Below are 25,647 nucleotides of genomic sequence, written 5' to 3'. Positions count from 1 at the left end.
CCACCTTATTCTGTCGAGAAGAAAAGTAGTAGCAAGCAATGTAGTTAATATCGGATACCGATTTGTCTCGGCAGAGAACCGGTACACTGATATAACATTGTATCAGAGAGATTTCGGTTTCAAATATCGGTGCAATATCGATTCTAAATTTTATGCGTAATAATACATATATCCCAACCCAATTTTATATGCTTAATAATATTGGCCAGATTTACAACTTTAAAAGAAAAGTTAAAGGATAAAGAATAGGTTTAGGTTAAATCCAAAGCCTTGTGATTTCCATCAACGTGTGCAATTAACAAAAGAAAAAAAAACTTCTCATCAACAGTCATCATATCTCCAGCGTCTCTTCTCCGGTTTTCCCTAGCTCTCTCTTCTGGTACAAAGTTTCAGAATTTTTTTTAGCAAAGATTTATATTCCATTAAGCCAAATGAAAAGAAACCAAATAATTACCAATTTAATCAACCAGAAGCAACTTTTGATTATTTCAATTTTCACCGTCAACTTACCAAACACCAGCCGAACGAAGTTTTGTGCTAGTTTTTAGAGAAATCATAAGATGGATTTGTGTAGAATCACTAAATGGTGGTCTTTTTATCTCGCCAGAGATTACTTTGATGATATTTATTTTTCTCCAGGTTTGATTTTCTATCTCACCAAAATGAAATTTGGGACGATTTTTGACCGAGTTATACCGAAACAGCCGATATTTTTGGGCAGAATCTCGTCTCGGCGATATGTAGATCTCGTCTCGCTCCACTAGCGATAGCGAAATAATCGACGATATCTCGGCCGAGATTGACTACACTGGTAACAAGTATAAAAAAAGTCCAGCATGTATTTACCAATTCATATCTGCTTCCATTCCCTGTAGGTAACTAAAATTTTAACTGGTTAGGTGTGTTTCTCTTAGCTATGTGCCACTGCCAGCTTTAAAAAAACAAACAAACAGAATATACCATCAAACCAAACTTTAACCCCACTTCCATCAATTAACCTATCTCATATCTTTGGTTTTGTCTTGTGAGTTAACCGAATTTTTATTCTAACAAAAGAAAAATCGAAAAGAGCTAGTATTCTTTCACCAATGAAATACTGAGTAGTCATTTTCATGGCAACTAAAATCGAAATGTTCATTCATTCGATATTTTGTACTAATAGTAGACTTGTTATAAATGATGTAGAAGTCTTCGTGGCATCACATTTTAGGATGCTTCAACTGCCTCGTGACGTAAGATGAATGACATCACATTGATCACAAAGCATAGTGGTGGTTGGATGGGCAAACTCGTAATCTAAAGATTCTTGCTTTAAATATCAGGATTGCTGCTTTACAGACCAAATTATGGTTGCTTCATTATTTATCATTTTATTTTCCTTTAGTTTCACACTTTCATCACTCTCTCTCTCTAGTTCTCTTTTTTCTATTTGATCTTTTTTTTTGAAGCACCCATCTTTCGCTATCTCAAAAATGGATGTAGAAATGCCATCACCCGTTGATGTTGAATTGGAAGAAGAAATCGAAAAGAAAACCGAACTATTTTTCGCCGTGATAAGAAATATTAAAGAAGCTCGCGAAAGACAGTCAGCAAGTCATAAACTAAAGAGATCATCATCGTTGATGGAAGATGAACGAGAAACAAAGGTAACAAGGAATAAAGAACCAAAGTTAGTTTGGAATCCGTCATTTGAATGGGAAGATTTTGTTGACAAGAGTAATAATAAGAAGGATCAAGATTCGCCACCAGTGAAAAATGACTCTACATTTGGTTCAAGTTCATCTAAAGGGGAGGAAGAAATGATCAAAACTACTAATTGTGGTAACAGTAATGGAGACGGAAAGCAAGGGTTAGATCTCAATCTTTCACTCTAGAAGTCTGTCAATTGCGCTAATCACACTTGCTTTATTTCTCCAGTAAAACAAATTGTCGTACGTTATTTCCTTAACTTTGCTGTTGTTGTTGTGCACACACTTCATTTGCAGTTATGAAAGGTCTGGTTTCTTTGGTTCGATTATTGGTCGACTACGTCAGATTACTTGTAGTGCTAGACTGCTAGCTAGACCAAGTACGATGTTAAAGTTAAAGGTCCTAATTCTTCCTTGTTTAGTGAACTAAAAAATACTAGGAAGCAAAGGAATCGATGTTAACGTATGATCAAAAAGTGACATTAACCTAATCGATATAAAAAGAAGAAGAAATTCGAGTAAAAACACACATGTACTGAACATCCATATGCGTGTCTGAGTAAGAAGCCTGTGATTAAATAACTAGGGTACACATACTTGCGTTTTGAATAGGAAAATTTGTTGATTGGTCCAAAGCCCATATAGTTATTTATAGTAAGATCCAACCAGAATTTTTTTTTTATCCGGAGGTCCAAAATTAATAAAAAAATAGAAATGACCATAATACCCCCTACTACCAAACGTGTGTGTCTACACTGCTTACAAATTTGAGTACATATATGCCGCACTGCTTACAAATCTGAGTACATATCTGTCGCACTGCTTACAAATTCGAGTATATATTCGCTGCTTACAATTCGAGTACATATCTGCTGCACCGCTTCCAGGTAAAGTACATATCTGTTAGAATCAATTATAAATAAATTAGCACATATTTCAGTATTGCGCATACGTACTCATGGATCAAACAAAAAAAGTGACAAAACTCTGAATAAAACAGAATCGAAAGAAGTTTCTATCAGTACGCCTTATACGTACTGGGTATTCATGAAATAAAAATCAACTGCCTGTAAAAAAGGATTGATGAATCCTCCAAATGTCAGAGTTCAGTGCCTTACCTCAAGCCAAACTGATGTAGTTTCACTTCCTGTGAACAGGTATTGACCTAGAAAGATGGTGTCTCCTTTCTTTACTGCCTGCACAGAATCATATAGCTTAGGATAACATAGTCACACAGGTATCGCAAAGACAACAATTGGAAGGTTCAAGGGAACATCTACACTGTCATCCTTCTTCCTAATCATTGTTTTCCAATTTTACGATATACATCAACAGAATGCAAACATATTCGAATTATGTGACAACAATTCCCAAGCCCAAACTGAAATTACACTACGATTTAACCAAAATTTCAGCACACCTTTGCTAATCCTTCATAATTGATTGGCAATACATCTGAAGTTGCTTCTTTATCTTGATCCGGAGTCAAAACAACCGATAATTCAGCCTTCAGTGCAATCGATTTTTCACTTTTATTAAGAACTTGCAATTCAGGGCCTATTGTATCTAGCATAACCTGAAACAAGTGAACCACAAGATATGCACATTTATTATCAATTTTCACTCTATAATCCATAATAGCAATTCCAAAAAAATGATTCAAAAACTGCAACAACAACGAAGATCATGACAATTCCTAAAACAATCCAATTCAAATCAACAAAACTTACAGCACAGAGCTTCTTAGTACTCTTAACAAGTATGATTAGTATGATTTTGAGAAAATAAAGAAAGAAAATAACTAGAAAATCAAATTGAGAGTTCAAATAAGCTAAAACCATCAAAATCTAACCAAAAAATCAAATAATTACGATCAAGATTCATAAAAACAGTACGTCATATACGTACTGATGTTTAATACACAAGCAAAAACTGAAACCAAACATATAGAAGCATAGTAAACACAGAAAAATCAGTACGTCATATACGTACTGATGGTTAATACATAAAACTAAACTGAAACCAAACCAAAAGCCAACAAAATGAAACTAAAATTCTAGATTTACAAACGAAACAAACGTAAAACATGATTTTATAATTAGATCTGGACTATTTTCATCAAAAACCTTCAGTACATCATATATGTACTGATGATTAATACACAAAAGCAAACTACAAACAAACCAAAGACCAACAAAACCGAGTTAAAACATCAGATCTAATAATGAAATGAACATAAAACATCACTATCTATCTAGATCTAAAGTATTTTTACCAAAATTGAAGTAAAAAAATTAACGAATCAAGCATGAAGATCATAAACACAAAAAAACTGAATTTAATTCCTCTTTTCGGAACCTTAAAATCTGAATTTTGAATTCTTTTTCCCATGAAATCAAGAGATTTGGATCTCAGATTAAGATAGAATCAATAAAAAACTTAAAATAAAGATCAGTATAGGTAAATCAACTTACGAAATACCTCAGAATCAAAACAAATATTTCAGTATTACATATACGTACTCATGGATCGAACCCATAAATCAATTAAAAAACGCTGATAGAATCCAAAAACAATGACAAAACTTTGAATATAACCGAATCAACATCAGATCTAATACCTAAACATTAGATTTTGCTATAAACATAAAAATTTCTCTAATCCGAGAAGAAAAAAAACCTAAATTAAAATTAGCTTTTGAAGAAGAAAGGAAAAATGAAAACCTAAACTATACCAACAGTAAGAAAGTGAACCTACCGATTAATCTTATTTTGAATTCACGAATTGATCAACACCTCAGAAGATCTTCATAGCCGGAGATTTTCACCGAACCACAAATGAGAAAATGAAGAAGAAGAAGAAGAAGAATAGATCGAGAAATGAAGAAGAAATGGATTTGGTTACTGCTTTATATACTTAAGGGTGTTTTCGGTATTTAAAAATACGTCCTCATATGTTCCACACGTGTACAGGACCTGGGCTTAAAAAATTTGGTCCATTTTCATGTTTTCTTTTAATTATGGACCTCTGATTAGTGGGCTTTAATGGGTGGACCTGCCACTAACTAAGAACACTATAATGGTACCTATTGGTAATTCCTAGTTTTGAATATGGAGAACAACATCGGAGTGTTGGATATTTTCATCAAACCCTTAAATTGTAGGCGCTATCACAGTTAGAAAACCAAACAGAAACATAGTTTTCCAACAGATACCATTGTTGCATGTTGAAGGAAGAGATGTCTATTGGCTCTGAAAAGATGCGTGTTGGAGATGAAAAGTCATCTTGAGCTGATGTTAAATTCTCTATAAATGACGCCCTAGTTTTCCATTCAAAACACATCTAAACTCTCTATGTATTCTCTCTAAAAAGCATTATCAGAAACTAAACCTGTGTGTTCTTGGTTGGTCAAGGTTGTACAAGCTTTGAATCCAACATTGTTGTGGGGCTTCAAACATCCTGCCGGCAGCATTCATTGACCTATTTATACTCGCCAATCTAATTGGGAAGGGTCGAATAATTGTCGAAAAAAAATCTATTATCAGAACCTTGAACCCAGAAACAACATTCTTTTCTTCACCCTGTTTTAATGTCAATTTTCCAACATGGAGATGGAAAAGGTACAGTGGCAATGGTGCTGTTTGGAATATGGATGTATGATAATCGCGATTTCAAGGAGGAGAAATAATAGGTTAGATGAAAGATGATACTAAACTGAATGAAATTGGGAACTACCGTCTACCTAGCCCATAGATTCACTGATCATAAAGGTGGAAATAATACGGAAAATGCGTCATTTGTCCAAATATTTTTAAAACATGGTTCAAATGGACGAGTAAAAATTATTATGGGTGAAATGGACACCAAAAAAATAGCAAGGATGAAACTGGATTCATCCTGACTTAAACTTAAAAAATAGCAAGGATGAAACTGGATGCATCCTGATGTAAATTGAAAATAAGAAAAAGTATTTAAAAATGGGTAGGATGAAACTGTTTACATCCTGACTATTTTTACACTTTTGTCCATTTAAACAATATCAAAATCTAAATGTCCTTTTCACCAAAAAATTGTTAATTTTGGTTTTTTAACCAATTTTGTGGAAATATTAGATCAAATAGTAAAGAGACTGAGACAAGAGGGAAGAGATGAATGCATAATTTCTCTTTCACTATCATTTAAGATGAAACATTAATACCAGGGCCAAACATTAATACCAGGGCCAAACATTAATACCACCGACGACGACTAAACAACCTAAACATCCAGAAAACCAAAGAAGAATTCAGTATCTTTTAATATGATTTTTTTTTTTTTGAAGCATAATATGAAACTTGTGATGGACCAATGGTAGTACACTGGTACTCTTAACATTATATTATTTTGATCGGCAGTACTCTTAACATTATTGATGAGAGACAACTATTTAGTGTATTTATTAGAAGAATCTTGGACACGCAAGACCTGAGTAAAAATGTTAATCACCTGTTTAAATGGTACGTAAATACAGGAAATCATCAATAAGCTCCTCGGCGAAGTGATACCTAATGGTCATATGCATCATACGAGGATAACATGATTGGAAGCAAGAAAAATAAAATTCTTGTTGTCACAAGTCAAGCGTAAGTGGGTGAAAGAGAAAAAATAAAAAAAAAAATATTCTTTCCGTTTCCAAAAGACAGTCCGCTTTGAGTTTGTTAAAATATTAAGGAGACCGTGGTAGTTTAATGCATCCCTTTGGTTATTTGTCTAATTTATTTGGATAAAAATATTAGTAATAAAAATTATCAAAAATTGTTATGGGATTGCAAATAGAAAATAAAAAAAGAAAGCTAAAAGGAATGAAGGATATATTTGTTTCCTTAATTATACAAATCTCATTAATATTTTAGATTGGGATCATTATAAAAGAATTTATGAGTATAAAACTTTAAGGGTATATTAGAGAGTTTATTAGAAAAATATAACTATAAACAGAAGCTGGACACAATTTTGAAATAGACCAAAATGGAATAAAGGACGGTCTTTCAGAAACAGAGGGAGTAGATAAAAAAAGCTCTGCTTCGTCATCCTGACGGAAGCATCCAATTTCTCTTCATGTTCTCTGCAATTCAATTCCTGAAAATCTATCTTGGGGCTATTTTGCGTTTTCTCCCTCCAAGATCGCTAATTAGTGTTTCCTCCCCAAAAGATTAAAATTAGTGTTTCCTCCCATCGTTAAATATTCCGTCCAACCAAAGTTAGCTGACTCATCAGTAATAAACACGTGGCAGAAAAAAAGACTTTATTTTCATAAAATACCCGAAACACCCTTATCTTCTTCATATCATATCCTTATAGACAAGCAAAAAAAACTGAAATTTAAAATTGATCAGTAAAGAAATTTGGAATAGTTGATTTCTATAATTATTAAGTAGTAAAGAAAAAGAAGAAGAAATGGATGTGGAATAGTTGACTAGGATTTGTCGGTAGGTCAGAAATCAATCAAGATCTAGTTCATGAAAATGAAAATTAAACTAATTGAGATGTAGCTAGTGCTGTACAATTAAATTCATTAATACAAATGATGAGAAATCACCTCTCATTCACCTTTCGCATCTCCATCTACACTTACCTAATACGTTTTGGTATGTTTTGATCTATTAATGATTCTACCATCATGTGTATCAAGTTATTAACTAACCATTCATAGATTTTGCTAGATTCAAGCAGCACCAACGGAAAGATTTGAGGGTTTTCGAATCGGTGAAGATTTTGATTGTATTTGACCTGAATTGTATGCCGGAAAATTAGATCTAATTTATTTGTCCTTCAAAAATTTGATGAATGAATGGGTTTCAAGGTGGTCCGTGTGTTTGGTTAATAGTGGTGTCTGAGATTGGGTTTTACCCAAATACGGTGTTGAACAATGATATCATTTGGCATGGTCTTGAGGGTGGACTGATGGTAATTCGATTGAACTGGGTAGGAGTGCCTGTGTTAAATGGTGGTGGTGGCTAGAAGCTCATGTGATCTGTAATTGGAGCTTTTTGACAGAGATGAACACCCAGCAACACGAGCATAAAAGGTAATTCGGACTGTGCCGGAAAAGGAGGAGAATATTTGATATTCTTGAGGGTATTTTGGGAAGATCATGAAACACGTGTACAATCTACGCCACACGTGCACAGGTGCTGACTCAATTAACCGAGCAATGGATGGAAAAACTAACGATGGGAGGAACCACTAATTTTAATCTTTTTGGGGAGGAAATGCTAATTAGCGATCTTGGGAGGGGAGGAAACACAAAATAGCCCATCTATCTTACTAGCATTCACCAATTAGCTCCCTTTCTTGTGATCATTATTGGTAGTTATATCATATACACAACTTACTCCATTTTCAGTACCGCCTTTGATCGAAAGTGCTTTCAAACAAGATTTACTTCACTAAAAACAATTATAAGAAAACATTCAACAATCTCCAAATCAAAAGTAAACAATTCATTAAATTCTATTCAAAAAGTTTCCAAACCAACATTCATCATTACATCCCAATTCTTCGCTCAAACTGTTACATTACTACTACTTCTAAACAAACTAGCACTTGTCTTGTACAAAAAACCCTGATTCGTTTTCTTCATATCCTAAACCACCACAAACATCACCTTCATTACCAAACAACTAAAACTGAAGGAAAAATTATTACTTACCAGAATAACATTCAGAACCCCACTACCTGTACACATCAACTTCACCACCAAACTAGAATGAAAGCCGACAGAAGGATTAAGAAGGAAAACAAAATACTTACCAACATCTGCAACAAAATAAAGAAGAACAGGTGCAAGATCAAGCATCGGAAAAGCTGTTTTATTAAAAACTTGGTGATCGTTTTCAAGCTTTATTTAAAACCTGAAAATCTAGCTATTTCCGACACTTGCAAAGAGACTACCAAAAGTCATCTTCATCAGTGCCCCATCCTTCCTCCTCATATATCTCACTATCATCACTGTCAGATGTCGCAGGTGAAGTATTATCCGAAGATTCATATTCTTCATTGCCAGTATCTTCTCCAGGTCCCTCCTTATCAATCTCATCCTCTAGCATCTCCTCATCTTCAAACCTCTTCTCACCTTCCTGCATGGTTCTTGCGAAAATCTTCGGATTTGCAAGCTCATACTCAAACCTTTTTTTCAATTTCTGATCATGGTACTTCTTCATTCTCATATTCTCTTCTGCAACATCTGAATCAAGATCACTGGTATCAATCTCTACTAGGACATACTCAAAACCTTCATCTGACGCTTCTGATTCACTTTCAGTCGCACTCCCATACTTTGGCATCTGGAATGCTTCTCATCCCACTCTCAATTTTTTCCCTCTCTCCTTGCAAGATACTTTGGTTCCCATGCAGCATATAGTTTGTCAAGCCTCTCTTCTTCTCTTTTACGAATCCTCTCTTTTACGAATCCTCTCTTGCTCTTCTCTTTAATGGATCAACTCATGTGCACGCCAGTCAATTTCTGCCTGAATATCATCTCTCAACTTCTGAAGCTTTGCAGTATTCAAGGAAAGAGCGAGATTTCTGGCATGTTCGTACTCTGCTGATGACGGTGGTACAATCGGAAATCTCCCCTCATCGGCTACGGGAAGATTCTGAGCATTTTGATCTGCCATTATCTAAATCTATTTTCTCTCCTCTAATTTTTTCCCTTTCTGGTCATAAACACAGAGAAAACTGAAAAAGCGGGGGTACAACAACCACACCCAATATTTTGATTAACAATCTGTATGGACTAACTCCAATATACTTTCAAGAGAATCAACTAGAATCAATCTTAATAAAGTATATCAAAGAGTTCTAATATCTCGATTTCACAACGTAATCAGCAAATCGAACAGATAGAAATCCGTGAGCCTGATTATTATGTGAAATAACTTGAACGGTACCAAAGACCAATGTTCAAGTGTCAATCAATGTAAATCAACAACCACAGGTTGGATATTCTAATTGATTGATCTTAACGCAGAACTTGTGATATTTCAATTATATAAACAAATATAATGCGGAAAAGAAATAACACAGACACCTGAAATTTTGTTAACGAGGAAACCGCAAATGCAGAAAAACCTCGGGACCTAGTCTAGATTGAACACACACTGTATTAAGCCGCTACAGACACTAGCCTACTACAAACTAACTTCGGTCTGGACTGTAGTTGAACCCCAATCAATCTCACACTGATCCAAGATACAGTTGCGCTCCTTACATCTCTGATCCCAGCAAGATACTACGCAATTTATTCCCTTAGCTGATCTCACCCACAACTAAGGGTTGCTACGACCCAAAGTCGAAGACTTTAATAAAAAAATCTGTATCACACAGAAAAGTCTATGATAATAGATAAATCTGTCTCCCATAGAAATACCTACAAGTTTTGTTCCGTCTTTTGATAAATCAAGGTGAACATGAACCAATTGATAACCCGGACTTATATTCCCGAAGAACAACCTAGTATTATCAATCACCTCACAATAATCTTAATCGATGCGGCGAAAGAAGATATTGTGGAATCACAAACGATGAGACGAATATGTTTGTGACTACTTTTATATTTGCCTATCGGAGATAACAATCTCAAGCCAATCTTTACGATTGTACTCAACACGATAGAATCAACAAGATCAGATTACACAACTACAAGAAAGTAGTATCGGTCTGGATTCACAATCCCAATGAAGTCTTCAAGTCGTTAACCTGGTTTACGAGAAGAAACCTAAGGTTAAAGGAGAATCGACTCTAGCTAATATAACTAGTATCACACGTAAGGTGTGGGGATTAAGTTTCCAAGTTGCTAGAATTATCCCTTATATAGTCTTTCAAATCAGGGTTTGCAATCAATGTTAGCTTAGTAACAAAGCATTCAATATTCACAGTTAGATGAAAACCTGATTAGATTCAAGCTAATATCTTTCAACCGGTGGATCGAAAACTTAGCTTGTCACACACAAATGAAATGCACGATTTTAGGTTTGTGTAACCGTACACAAACATGTACATTTGTTGGTTCAACAGTAGTTAACCAAATGGTTAGCCATATGAGCACTTTCATATCAACCATATTCTTCTTCACCATAACTAGTTCAAATGACTCAAATGAACTAGTTAGAGAGTTTTTCAATTGTATAAGTCTTATATAACTACACAAGACAAAATCGAAGCAAAAACGATTTGATTCACTCGAATCGATTCATGAAATTTATAGCCACGGTTTGCAAATTGCATTCCTTAGTTAATTAAATATAAGTTAACAAATTATCATCTTTAGATATAATCAACTCAAGTACGCCGACTTAGTTCGCGGACTTTAGTTCCCGGAAGGAGTTCAGAAACTCCAGCAGATATTCTCGGGATGAGAACCTCCGCCAGTTCGTGGACTGAGTTCACAGCTCTTGTTCCGGTTTTCCTGATCAACAAAGTACGCATACTTTGGTTTAAGGAATAAATACTTATACATATATGTGTCGCCACACTATGCTTATATCCAACAATGGTTATATAGTCTAAACTCTCATTTCAATCATTGAAACATTCTTAGAGGACGTTATATAGTTGTTATTCACAAACCATTTTTCGTCAAATCCATTTTCAAAGTGATTGAAACATAACATGACTTTCGTCACTAGGTAAAGATGAACTTGGCCAAATCGAAATCTTACCAACACATATTTCGATAAATAGATAAGCGAGATAAACTCGGCTCGAAATAGCAAATGTGTATAATCAAAGTCTATATAGCAAAACGACTTTTGTCTCAAGATAGGAGATAGAGTAGATATACTTTTGATTGATAGATAAGTTCAAGTGTCCACGTGCCTTTTAGTCGATGAAGTTCCACCAGTTCCTTGAGTAGTTCTTCGTCTTGTATGATGATCGCCATGGAGTTCTTGAGCTCAACTACACTTTCTATCCTAGTCTCAGACTTAGCTATAGTAGACTAGAAAATCAGGACTTATAGTTTTGATCACTAACATTGACAAACATGCTTGAGATAGTAACGCATGTGAGTTCGATCGAGCAGTGCTCTAACAATCTCCCCCTTTGAAAATTTTAGTGACAAAACTATCAATACATATGTAATACAAAAATAAATCAATAAACTTGTGTAGCTCCTATTCCACATGCCTAATCTTCAACATTACTTTAAATCTTCGTCACTTCCAATCACTCCAATGATCCCAAAGGTTGTAAGTTCAACATCATCGTTGTTGAAAATCCGTACCTATAACAATGAGAAAACAAGTATTCTCAATCATTGTTATACAATGTCATAGTATTATTATACAGCGTCAAAGTTCAATTGTATCACAACTTCAACAACAATACTATCGTGATATGTATCACTCCCCCTTAGTCGATACTCCATATCACATGGAAACCACTCCCCCTTACATAATGATCTGAAAACCATATGTATTTGTAGTGTGAACTACATATTAATTCTCCCCCTTTTTGTCAATAAAATTGGTAAAGGTACGAAAACGGGATTCTAATGAAATTTCCAAAAGAGACATTTCATGACCAAAAGAAAACACATATCAACTTGTTTAGATGCAATCATAAAGCCGAAGCTAAATGCTTTCATCAAGGATTTCATAAAGATACAAGATAACTCCTATAATATTCCACAACCGCACTCCCCACAAAGATTTGGAAATTAAGCACAAGCTCAATTAAGAACTCTCCCCCATAATATGTCATTCCAAAGAACAACAAGAGCGACCTTAATTTCAAAAGAAAAGAATGATTTCTTTGGACATAACAAATCACATATAGATATGAATTTGAATCCAAAAATACTCAATTAGATAAATCATAAGAGAACCCATAATAATCTAATCGGAAATATACAACCTAATTAATCACAAAATGTGATGAATTTAATTGATCATGCTCGACATAAGAGAACTTACGGAGCCTCACAGTATAACATAAAAATATGGATCAGGGAAGATCAATACTGCGGAATATACAAGGATTCATTCTATTTTCTGTCACTATTTGCACAATGACATACAATAGACATAATCCTTGTCAACAAAATATTTTAACCTATCTTCCATCAATAAATGACATAATAGGCTTAACTTTTGTATTGTCAAAAGTTCATTCATTCTTTTATCAATACATGCATATCGACATATGAAAGACTTAACTTTTGACAAGCTATGGGACAATCATAGTTCATGGACACAAACACACATATCCCATAACATATTGCAATATATAAAACCATAAAGATTAATACTGCAAAAATCATCTTTCAAACAATTTTAGAATTTAAACAAATAAACCTAAAAACATGAAGATGAAAATGTTGGACATAGCTATGTGTAATAACAATAATGGATATTCCTAACTCTAGTTATCCTTCTCAAAAACAAGAATAAATTCTCATAAGAAGTTTCCTAGGCATCAAGACAAACTCGTAATGTACATATAAGATGATTTGTCCTTAAAGGGTAGTATCAATCTTTTTCTCCCGGTTTTACACCAAGAATAGCTACCAAAGGCGTATTAAAAGATTTTCTTAACAAAGAATAACATACAAAGTCATTAACGACCATGCACCATAGTTCACATAAAATGATTGTGAACATTCAAGAATCCCACAGTAATGTGTACTACCGCCCATTCTTGAACTTCCTTCTTTGTTATTCACCAACAACATTCTTGTAAAATCTAAAAATGAGCTTAGAAGAGTATTACTCCAAGAATCCAAGTGCCCAAGTTCAAGAGAAGTGGTATAAGTTCGACGAACCAGAGAAAAACACTCAAAAACAATATACGGGACAAAAACCAACCTCAACTCCTCCAAATTTAGGATTTCTCATCATCATTTTGAATAAAATTAAAATATAAAGAGGATTCAAAAAGAATGAGGTCATTCCGAGTTCGGACGAAGAAGTTACGGCCAAAACAAATTTACCGAATATCGACATCAAGTATGCATACGGGTTTGCAAACGAATTTCGTATCCTGGAGCAGGATGCAAACGAGTATACGTACTTAAACCCCCGGATTCTGATTTTAAATGATATTATGCATACCTAATGTGTGTACCATGTAGTCCAAACATCCCGAACTATTATTTTCAAACCTAAACATTTAAGAATCTTAAACACAGATCAAGTTAGGTAGAAATGAACGATAAGAAAGGTACGTGAATCATTATAAGTTATCTAAGAAAATAAATAAAAGTACAAATTTTTTTCAAGTTTATAGACATACCTTTTTAGATGAATCCAATTGAATTCTACAGCCTTACCAAACATAATCTGTGCGCCCCAATTCCTGTGCTTCCCTCACCGTATACATAACAGGGTATTCCTTGGTGGGGATGCACTTACAACACACTCAAGTTGTGTTAAGGTGAAAAATGTCTTGCTCACCACAAGTGACTTTTGGATTATCATGAAAGAGATCGCTTTTAGAACCTTTCACATCCAAATTCATCTTTCCAAAGAATTTTTTAAGTTCCAACATCATGGATACTGCCTTCTCCATAGTCATGGAATTTTCTGAGAGATCATTCATTTTCACACTCAAAGCGTCATTGACTTTCTTTGGAACTCACTTATGAGTATGTTTAGAAAAAAACGGAACCTTCTTCCCGTTACTCTCTTCAAGATTCTCGAAAGAGGATTGGATTGACTATTCTTTTGCAAGTTAATCTTTCTCCAACCGGGAATATCGGATCTTATCTTCGTCTTTACGAAGTTATCCTTTTGATAACCATTACGATTGTGAAAAGGATTTGTATGAATTTTATAGGAAAATATAGGTTTATCACAGAACTGATTTCTTTGCCTAAAGGTTGGACAGTTACAACCTGTAATGTTAAGGGGATCAGTCTTAACATATGATCTTGGTTTCACAACTTCTTGTGATTACCAAACAAGAACATCATGAAGTTTCTCATTCTTTATACGGACACGACATCTCCTTTCCAGGTGACCTTTATTTCCGCAATAGTGGCAAACATAAGGAATGTTCTTACCTCGATACGTGAGTCCTGACTTTGGAGGTTGATATATTTTGCTCTTTTGAACCTTAATTGCCGGGTGAAGGTATTTCACTTTTGCCATAAGTGGAAACTTTTTGTTGAGAAGAATCACTAGCCTTGACAAATCTTACCTCTTTGCTAGTACTTGGAGCATATATTCCCTTATAGCCCAATCCTCGTGTATCACGATGATTTTTGCTTACTCCTAGCATAGTGGTTAATTTGCTTGAACTAGTATTGAACTTTTTCAAGTCATCTTCCAACATCTTGATTTTATCAAGAGCAGCAGCTAAATCAGCCTCATGGCGTTTTTTTCGAGCGAGATAAGCGCTTTCTCTGTCATCAAAACTTGTTTGTTGAGAGTTAATCCTTGCTTCAGATTCTGTAAGTTTCTCTTCCAACAAAATATATGTTTGATAAAGATTATCACATTCAAGTGACTTCATACGTAGGTTTTCCTCAGATCACTAAGGATCGATTTGTTTGAACGATTCGAAATAAAATACATGCATAACATCTTCTCAATTTCTTGTTTGTACGACAGAGATTAGTCAGAAAAGGTGTGACATGAGAACGTGTCATCTTCTTCTTTTCCAACGAATTCAAAAGCTTAACATACTTCGAGACTTCCTCATCGACATCTCTATCAATATCTGAGTCACCTTCGTCAGAAAGTTCATCCAACTGTTCTTCTAGGAGTGTTTCCAGTTATCAACAATTTCCGCATGTTTAGATATTAACTTAGATGTGATAGTTCTCTCAGGAGAATCCAAGCTTTGAAAATCATCTGGTAATTTCTGAACTAGTACGTTATCAGAGATAGACTCGTCCATATAGTCAGATTGCTACAAACACAAACATATAAGGTTTTAAACGTGTTTGTCTGCTCTGATACCAATTGAAAAAGCGGGGGTACAACAACCACACCCAATATTTCGATTAGCAATCTGTATGGACCAACTCCAATATATTTTCAAGAGAAACAACTAGACTCAATCTTAATAAAGTATATCAAAGAGTTCTAATACCTTTATTTCACAATGTAATCAACAAATCGAACAGATAGAAATCCGTGAGCCTGATTATTATGTGAAATAACTTGAACGGTACCAAAGACCAGTGTTCAAGTGTCAATCAATGTAAATCAACAACCAAAGGTTGGATATTCTAATTGATTGATTCAAACGCATAACCTGTGATATTTCAATTATGTAACAAAATATAATGCACAAAAGAAATAACACATAAACCAGAAGTTTTGTTAACGAGGAAACCAAAAACCACAGGACCTAGTCCAGATTGAACACACAATGTATTAAGCCGCTACAGACACTAGCCTACTAAAAACTAACTTCGGTCTGGACTGTAGTTGAACCCCAATCAATCTCACACTGATACAAGGTACATTTATGATCCTACGTCTCTGATCTCAGCAGGATACTACACACTTGATTCCCTTAGTTGATCTCACCCACAACTAAGAGTTGCTACGACCGAAAGTCGAAGACTTTAATAAACAAATTTGTATCACACAGAAAAGTCTATGGTAGTAGATAAATCTGTCTCCCACATAAATACATACAAATTTTGTTCCGTCTTTAGATAAATCAAGGTGAACAGGAACCAATTGATAAACCATAATTATATTTCCGGAGAACAACTCAGTATTATCAATCACCTCACAATAATCTTAATCGACACGGCGAAAGAAGATATTGTGGAATCACAAATGATGAGATGGAGATGTTTGTGATTACTTTTATATCTTGCCTTTCAGAGATTACAATCTCAAGCCAATCGTTACGATTATACTCAACACGATAGAATCAGCAAGATCAGATCACACAACTACAAGAAAGTAGTATCAGTATGGCTTCACAATCCCAATGAAGTCTTCAAGTCGTTAACCTAGTTTACGAGAAGAAACCTAAGGTTAAAGGAGAATCGACTCTAGCTAATACAACTAGTATCACACGTAAGGTGTGGGATTAGGTTTCCTAGTTGCTAGAGTTCTCCCTTATATAGTATTTTAAATCAGGGTTTGCAATCAATGTTAGCTAAGTAACAAAGCATTCAATATTCACCATTATATGACAACCTGAATAGATTCAAGATAATATCTTTCAACCGTTGGATCGAAAAATTAGCTTGTTACACACAAATAAAATGCACGATTTTAGGTTTGTGTAACCGTACCCAAACATGTACATTTTTTGGTTCAACAGTAGTTAACCAAATGGTTAGCCATATGAGCACTTTCATATCAACCATATTCTTCTTCACCATAACTAGTTCAAATGACTCAAATGAACTAGTTAGAGAGTTGTTCAATTGCATGAATCTTATATAACTATACAAAACACAATCGAAGCAAAAACGATTTGATTCACTCGAATCGATTCATGAACTTTATATCCACGGTTTGCAAATTTCATTCCTTAGTTAATATAAATATAAGTTCACAAATAATCGTCTTTAGATATAACCAACTCAAGTACGCGGAATTAGTTCGCGGAATTAAGTTCTCGGAAGGAGTTCACAAACTCCAACAAATATTCTCGGGATGAGAACCTCCGCCAGTTCGCGGACTGAGTTCACAGCTCTTGTTCCGGTTTTCCTGATCAATAAAGTATGCATAATTTGGTTCAAGGAATAAGGACTTATACACACAATGATTATATCCAACAATGGTTATATAATCTAAACTCTCATTTCAATCGTTGAAACATTCTTAGAGGGCGTTTGATAGTTGTTATTCACAAACCATTTTTCGTCAAAGCCATTTTCAAAGTGATTGAAACATAACATGACTTTCGTCACTAGGTAAAGATGAACTTGGCGAAAGCGAAAGCTTACCAACACATATTTCGAGAAATAGATAAGCGAGATAAACTCGGCTCGAAATAGCAAATATGTATAATCAAAGTCTACATAGCAAAACTAATTTTGTCTCAAGATAGGAGATAGAGTAGATATACTTTTGAGTGATAGATAAGTTCAAGTCTCCACATACCTTTTAATCGATGAAGTTACACCAGTTCCTTAAGTAGTTCTTCATCTTGTATGATGATCGCCATGGAGTTCTTGAGCTCAACTACACTTTCTATCCTAGTCCGAGACTTAGCTATAGTAGACTAGTGTTTGAGAGTGAAAAAGGTTTCTGCTGATTTCAGTAATTTTGGGTGTGTGGTGAGAAATGAGTCTAAAACCTAAACAATGTACTGCAAGGGAGTAATTTAGATTCAAGAGATCAATATGTACAAATCCGGTCTAAACCAAGAAATGGTCGTTACAGACTTGTTTCGGTCACAAAAAGAAGGAGAAGGGTTGGTTTTTGGGAGAGAAGCGAAGAGAGTGTTGAGACCAGAATAGTTGATCCTGGAAGAGTAGTTGTTTTGTAACTTGCATCAGAAAGTGGGAAGCTAACAGATGGGAAAGCTAGCAAACGTTTTCTGAGTGTTGTATGCCCCTGACCAGAACTTGTTGTTCGGCGGAAATAGGTAAGACCTATTTATACAAGTCGAAGTGAAACGTACTCTGGTCTCGGAAGAAATGGAAAAAATATGAGTTAATGGGAGGAGGTGGTAACCGGTAACGCCTGGAATTGATGCTCCATAAAAGAAATCGTTTTACCATTACTCCCTGTATTTACTAACTGCCTCATCCTTATGACATTGTCTTGTAACGGGCGTAGTGTACGCCGCACGCTGTAAACCGCCAAACCAATACCCAATGAGCATCCCCCATTTTGTGACATGTGTTGATGTATCGAGTGTTTTCATGGAAAACATGTAGCATGTTGCTGTTGTTTGGCAAGTTGAGCTTGGGAGACTTGCCGGCTCGGTGGTAACCTTCGCCGGTCGAGATTTTACATCTTGAGAGGAAGGGTAGCCGTTGATTATTGCAACCCTTTGTTTGGTATCCAGTGGCATGAAATCATGGGCCGGCATGGATTTAATATGGCCTAGTTTAGGCGTGGCCAAAAGCTAGGGTTTTGGCATTGTTTGGGCGCTACCAAAACTAGGGCTTGGCGTCGAGCCAAAAGATTGCCTTGCGTTAGCTGGTAACCTTGGACGGTTAAGATCCGTGTCTTAGATGGAAATGTATCCGTCGATTGTTGCAAGCCTTCGTTTTGGAAGCCGTGAAGGGAAGGCCGGCATGGTATGGCTTAGGCGCAGCAAGGTGGCTAGCACGACATGCCATTGGCACATGTGCATGGTCGGCATGCCTTGGCGCGGTTTAGGCGTGGCCAAAACTAGGGTTTTGGCGTTGGGAAAAAGGTTACCATGCGTTGTTTGGTGACCTTGGACGGCTAAGATTTGCATCTAAGATGGAAGGGTGGTCGTTGATTGTCGCACGCCTTCATTTTGGCAGCCGTGAGGGGAAGGACCGCATGGTATGGTTTAAGCGCGGCAAGGTGTCTGGCACGGCATGCCATTGGAACATGTGGCATGGTCGGCATGCCTTGGCGCGGTTTAGGCGTGGCCAAAAATAGGGTTTTGGCGTTGGGCCAAAGGTTACCATCCGTTGGTTGGTGACCTTGGACGGCTAATATTTGCATCTAAGATGGAAGGGTGGTCGTTTATTGTCGCACGCTTTCGTTTTGGCATCCGTGTCGGGAAGGCCGACTTGGTATGGTTTAGGCGCGTCAAGGTGGCTGGCACGACATGCCATTGTCACATGTGGCATGGTCGACATGCCTTGGCGCGGTTTAGGCGTGGCCAAAACTAGGGTTTTGGCGTTGGGACAAAGATTACCATGTGTTGGTTTGTGACCTTGGACGGTTAAGATTTGCATCTAAGATGGAAGGGTGGTCGTTGATTGTCGCACGCCTTCATTTTGGCAGCCGTGAGGGGAAGGCCGGCATGGTATGGTTTAGGTGCGGCAAGGTGGATGACACGACATTCCATTGGCACATGTGGCATGGTCGGCATGCCTTGGCGCGGTTTAGGCGTGGCCAAAACTAGGGTTTTGGCGTTGGGCCAAAGGTTACCATCCGTTGGTTGGTGACCTTGGACGGCTAATATTTGCATCTAAGATGGAAGGGTGGTCGTTTATTGTCACACGCTTTCGTTTTGGCATCCGTGACGGGAAGGCCGACTTGGTATGGTTTAGGCGCGTCAAGGTGGCTGGCACGGCATGCCATTGTCACATGTGGCATGGTCGACATGCCTTGGCGCGGTTTAGGCGTGGCCAAAACTAGGGTTTTGGCGTTGGGACAAAGATTACCATGTGTTGGTTTGTGACCTTGGACGGTTAAGATTTGCATCTAAGATGGAAGGGTGGTCGTTGATTGTCGCACGCCTTCATTTTGGCAGCCGTGAGGGGAAGGCCGGCATGGTATGGTTTAGGCGCGGCAAGGTGGATGACACGACATTCCATTGGCACATGTGGCATGGTCGGCATGCCTTGGCGCGGTTTAGGCGTGGCCAAAACTAGGGTTTTGACGTTGGGCCAAAGGTTACCATGCGTTGGTTGGTGACCTTGGACGGCTAAGATTTGCATCTAAGATGGAAGGGTGGCCGTTGATTGTCGCACGCCTTCGTCTTGGAAATCAGCGGCATGTAGCGGGGCCGGCATGGATTTGGCATGGAATCGTGGATAGCATGGTTGGCATGCCTTGGCGCGGAGGTGTGGCTGGCACTGGATGCCATCGGCACATGTGGTGCGGCTGGCATGGTTGGCGTGTCTTGGCGCGGAGACGTGGCTGGCATGGTTGGCATTCCTTGGCGCGGAGACGTGGCTGGCATGGTTTTCCATTGGCACGGTGGTGCGGCTGGCATGGTTGACATTCCTTGGCGCGGAGACGTGGCTGGCACGGTGGCGCGGCTGGCATGGTTGGCATGCTTTGGCGCGGAGACGTGGCTGGCATGTTTTTCCATTGGCACGATGGTGTAAGAATTTAGGGTTTGGTGTACGAAGGTGATGTCGGTCAATATTAAGGGTTCTACCATGGAACATGACACATATATATGTAAAAAAAAAAGGTACCCTGGTAATTCTTACATAGGCATGTTGAATGATTCAATAAATGTGCTAGTGGTCCTAGTGACGTCGTGTCAGATGTAAGGTTTTACGATTTTAAACCTAAGCTAAAAACCACCATCAACAACTAGAAATCAAGACTTATAGTTTTGATCACTAAGATTGACAAACATGCTTGAGATAGCAACGCATGCGAGTTCGACCGAGCAGTGCTCTAACAAAAACTACTTTGGCTATGATAATCTCTTGGCTAAACATTCCTTTAAAGACCATATTGTGCCTATTAACTTTCATTTATGGCGCTTGGATAAGCGTCATGTCGCTTTGTTTCCCACGCCCATTCAAAACCATGCTATTCTTTTCACTCTCATTATCATAATTGCCCTATAAAAACCTATTTTCAACACTAAGAAATATCATAATTATTACTCCCTTTAGAACTTCCATTAAGGGAGGTATGGTAGGTCATCTAACTTTGAGAATAAATTTTGGGGCCTAATTAAAATCTTGTGTTTTATGCAGATTAGGAGAATGCATCACCTATTGAGAGGCATCATTGAGGTTTGGAGGATATCTTCCAAGTGGGTTATCTCCAAACCAATTTAGCCATCAAACCTAAACCCATTGCCAAGAGGCATATGATTAATCAGAACCACAAACCACCACATAACTTTTCCCTCCATTTCCATCATTTAAACCCTCACCACCCTTTTTGTTATGCCACTACCATTATTACTTTTGGAAGCTTATACCACCATACCTTCGTTTATCTAAAAAAAAAGACAAACCCATTTATGATTCACCATCCTACAACCTCATCATGCTTACGTACAAATTTCATATACCCCAGAAAAGTTCTCAATAGATCATTGGTTTTGTATATAGTTGGCTCTCTTATCATATAACCCACGTGAATTCAAATACCCCAACTCTGTCTTTATATAAAAAAATATGGGAAGGATAGAGACAACTCGTATGATAAATCCTATCTCCAAAGTAGAAGTAGCAGCATAACAACAACTACTTTACACCAATTTTCTTCTGAGAATCTGTCAAACTATATAAATCAGATTTATCATTCCCTTTTTAAGGTTCAAGTGCATAAAATAAAACCTATTGTCATCTCTTCATCCATATAGCCTGTGAACTCTATCAGGGTAGTACCCATAAGAGATTTCTTTCTATACATCTTCATATCATAGTTCTTATCTGTGCCTCTCACCCCAACCAATCTCTCCTCATATATATCTAATTTATATATCAAATGAACATATCTAATCTACAGATAATTCTCAAAAGATAAACCAAGAAATTCAAAACCTTTCTACTAAAATGGCTGAAAAATAAACTTACCTTCTACTCTTTCTGAACCAGTTTTTATTGACAAAACTGTCATTCTAGCTGAATCTGATAGCAATTGGAAGTGGTGTATGGTAGGATACCTATGTTGTGAGACTCTTATCCCCACCTCTTCAATCCGCTACTACATCTGTAACCAATGACCTCTTGCTCGATCTCCCACTGTGACAACATTTAGTGGATTACGCAATAAAGTTCTCATTCGGTTCTTAGGTGAAGATGATTTTAACAGAATTAACTCACAAAGGCATTGGTTTGTCTGTGGATATATAATGGTGTTGAAAGTTATTCCTCCAGAGGGACGACTAGAAAATTATCAACTTTCTTTCACTGAAGAACTTGTGTGGTTTATTCTGTGCAACATCCCTAAAAAATGCACTAAATTTGAAGATCTTCAAAAACTTACCTTCAAGATAGGAGAACTTGTTGAAGCTCGTGATCCTTATGGAAATCATCCTTTAAAGAAGAATGTCAAGGTGTGTGTTAGGATCCCAGTGCATAAAGCTCTACCAGTAGGCATCCCCTTGCTTACCAGTGGAAGAACTCAACCATTCCTCATTTAATATAGATATACTAAAGTTCCAAGATATTTCTGCACTTCATGTCGTGTCCTTGACCATAAAGATATAAATTGTCCTTCTTGGAAGTTGAAACCGAAATATATTAAGGAGGTTGCTTCATCTAGCAGCAAATATATTCTTCCTGCTGTCTCAAAACTCATGATGCCGTCACCACCAGAAAATAAACAATCTGTCTCTACTTCTACCGCAATAACGGATACAATCATGCAATAAACTGAGATTGTACTAGATACTCAAGTCGAGTCTACTACCTCTCTTATATGTGATAAAGGAAAAGCCAAGGAGAAGATTCAGAAGATAGAGGACACTGCTCAGAAGGGTTTATCAAACATGTTTTCATATGGGACCTTTTTGTCAATCGATTCCACAACTATGAAGATCTTTGATGTTGGTCCGATTCAGCAAAACTCGACTCAGCAGAATAACAGATTACCAATTAACTTCAAACAGGTTACCACTCAGAATATCACTCTTGAAGCCTCTGTCACTGGCTCTGAACCGGTTATTAGTGGTCTGATTCGAACACCAAACTCTTCAAGAAGATTCAAAGCTGCTACTGTTCCTAGTCACTCACCAATCATCACCAGAGGAACTCTCATTTCAGCTGATCACGATGCCCTATCAAACCTCAAAAGGAAGATTAATCCTAGAGATGACCTGAGGAAACGTACAAGAGCTAATCTAGTTTAGATAGTCTAGTGGTCATCCAAGAACAAGATTTCACTGAACCTGATTATGCCCAACTTTGCCCACCCATCACCAAATTGGGGGAATTACCTGCTATCAATCTCTCCAAGTGGTCTCTCAATACCCAACCTTTGATTGATTCTTATGGAAGTTATAATGTACCTGCTGATACTTCTCCAAACAACAATGATGTCCGCAATAATTCTCATCACAATACTGCTACTTCTAATCTCAATTTCTCCCAAGATACTTCTAAAAGTGGTGATACTACCAGTGCTTCTCTTGGAGGTGGGTATGATTCCACCCCTCAGGTAAACTCAACCCCTTCACCCCCCCTTAATTGATTATAATCCAACCATACTCATAAATCATTTTCCTGTCAATAATGTCAACTTTCTAGCTTGGAACATTAGAGGATTAGGTAAAAAAACAGCAAACAAGGAACTTAGTTTGCTATGTAGAAATGTCAATACTGATATCATTTTCTTATCTGAAACCAAAATGAACAAATATTTGTCTGTTAGGAAGCTAAAAAAAAAGGGTTTCCATTGCACCTTTAATTCTCTAGTGTTGGAGAAGTGGTGGTCTAGTTCTGGCCTGGAAGAAGGAAATTCAACTTAACATTATATCCTCTAGCTTGAGGGGCATCTATGTCACATCTACAGATATTATCCACTCTAAAACTTGTCATGTTCATATTATGTATGGTGAACGCAACAGTTGTCTGAGGCATGGTTTCCGGGAACAACAATGTCAATTGTCTAATGCTCCTTTAGATGAAGCAGTTTTCTCTATAGGTGATTTTAGTGCTCTCCTGGTAACTGAGGATAAGAATGGTGGCTTAGAGGTTGATGATTCTGATTTTTCAAACCTTAGAAACTTCTGTTCTGTTTTTAACTTACATGATCCTGGTTTTTCTGGTCCTAGATTTACTTGGTCTAATATGCAACATGGTCCTGATCTTATTCTTGAAATATTAGATAGATGTCTTATAAACCAGACTGCTGAGGATTTATGTCATAAACTATGTGTAAACAATTGACCTAGAGACTCCTCTGATCACTGCCCAATTCATATAGGTTTCAATTATGTGGATGTTTGCATGCCTAGACCTTTCCACTTTATGGATATATGGATTGAAGATCCTACTTGCAGAGATATTATTGCTAGTTCTTGGTCTGTTAATGTTGTGGGCTCTCCTGCCTACAAACTAAAAACCAAAATTTTAAGTACCAAGATAGGTCTTAGGGATTGGAATCAATATTCTTTTGGTAATATTCAAAACAATATATCTACCATTAGAAAATATTTGGCTGAGGTTCATATCTCCAACCCTACTGACACTAGCACTACCTCTAGGCTCAAAGCTAGACTAGAGTATCTCTACACTCTTGAGGAACTTTATTAGAAGGATAAATCTAGAAAGGTTTGGCTCATGGAAGGTGACAGAAATTCACCCTATTTTCATAGAGTAATCCTCTTTAGAAGAAAAATAAATGCCATCAGTTGGATTAAAGATTCCTAAAATACTATTCTAAATGATAGAGGTAGTATTGGAACTTCCTTTATAAATTATTTCAAAAATCTACACTCCTCCCACCCTCAGCAATTTCAGGATGAAATTCTCCTTGATCTTCCTACAAAATTTTTTGCTGAGGACAATTCTCTTCTAAATTTGCCTCTCACTCCTGAGGAAATAAAGAATGATGTTTTTCAAATGGAGGGGAAAAGGCTCCTGGCCCTGATGGTTTTACTGGTTTGTTTTATCATAAACACTGGATATTGTAGGGGAAGTTGTTATTGACATGACCCAAACTTGCTTTAGAACATGGCATATAGCTAAGGTTTTTAATCATACCAATATTGCTCTTATTCCCAAAGTTCCTCTTGCTGAACTTGTGTCTCAATATAGATCTATAGGGCTTTGTAATTTCATTTACAAGATTCTTTCGAAAACTCTTGCAAATAGACTTAAACCTTTCATGAATACTATTATTTCCCAAAACCAAAGTGCCTTCATTCCTAAGAGGAGTATTTCTGATAATATTCTGCTAGCAAATGAGGCCATATTTGCTATTAATCATAATGAAAAAATTGAAGGTATTGGAATTATTAAACTGGACATGTCTAAAGCCTACGACAAATTAGAATGTCTTTTCTTGAAATCGTCTTGACTATAATGGGTCTTTCTAACCACTAGATTAAACTCATAAATCAGTATGTTTCTACAGTTTCATATTATGTCTTACTTAATGGTAGTTCTACTGGGTTCTTTCAACCTGAAAGAGGTCTGAGACAG

At 36.7% G+C, this 25,647-nt stretch overlaps 1 protein-coding gene across 1 annotated transcript; it reads left to right on the top strand.

Moving 5' to 3' along the window:
• Nucleotides 1–1,359: 1,359 nt before the first annotated feature.
• On the top strand, nt 1,360–2,017 carry LOC113352986. The gene has a single exon (XM_026596720.1). It carries the CDS (start codon nt 1,473–1,475, stop codon nt 1,872–1,874), a length of 402 nt encoding a protein of 133 aa, XP_026452505.1. The 5' UTR covers nt 1,360–1,472; the 3' UTR covers nt 1,875–2,017.
• Nucleotides 2,018–25,647: the final 23,630 nt, after the last annotated feature.

This window comes from Papaver somniferum, chromosome 2 (genome assembly GCF_003573695.1).
Source record: "Papaver somniferum cultivar HN1 chromosome 2, ASM357369v1, whole genome shotgun sequence".
Lineage (NCBI taxonomy): Eukaryota > Viridiplantae > Streptophyta > Magnoliopsida > Ranunculales > Papaveraceae > Papaver > Papaver somniferum.
This window is presented reverse-complemented; position numbering and strand designations above follow the sequence as displayed.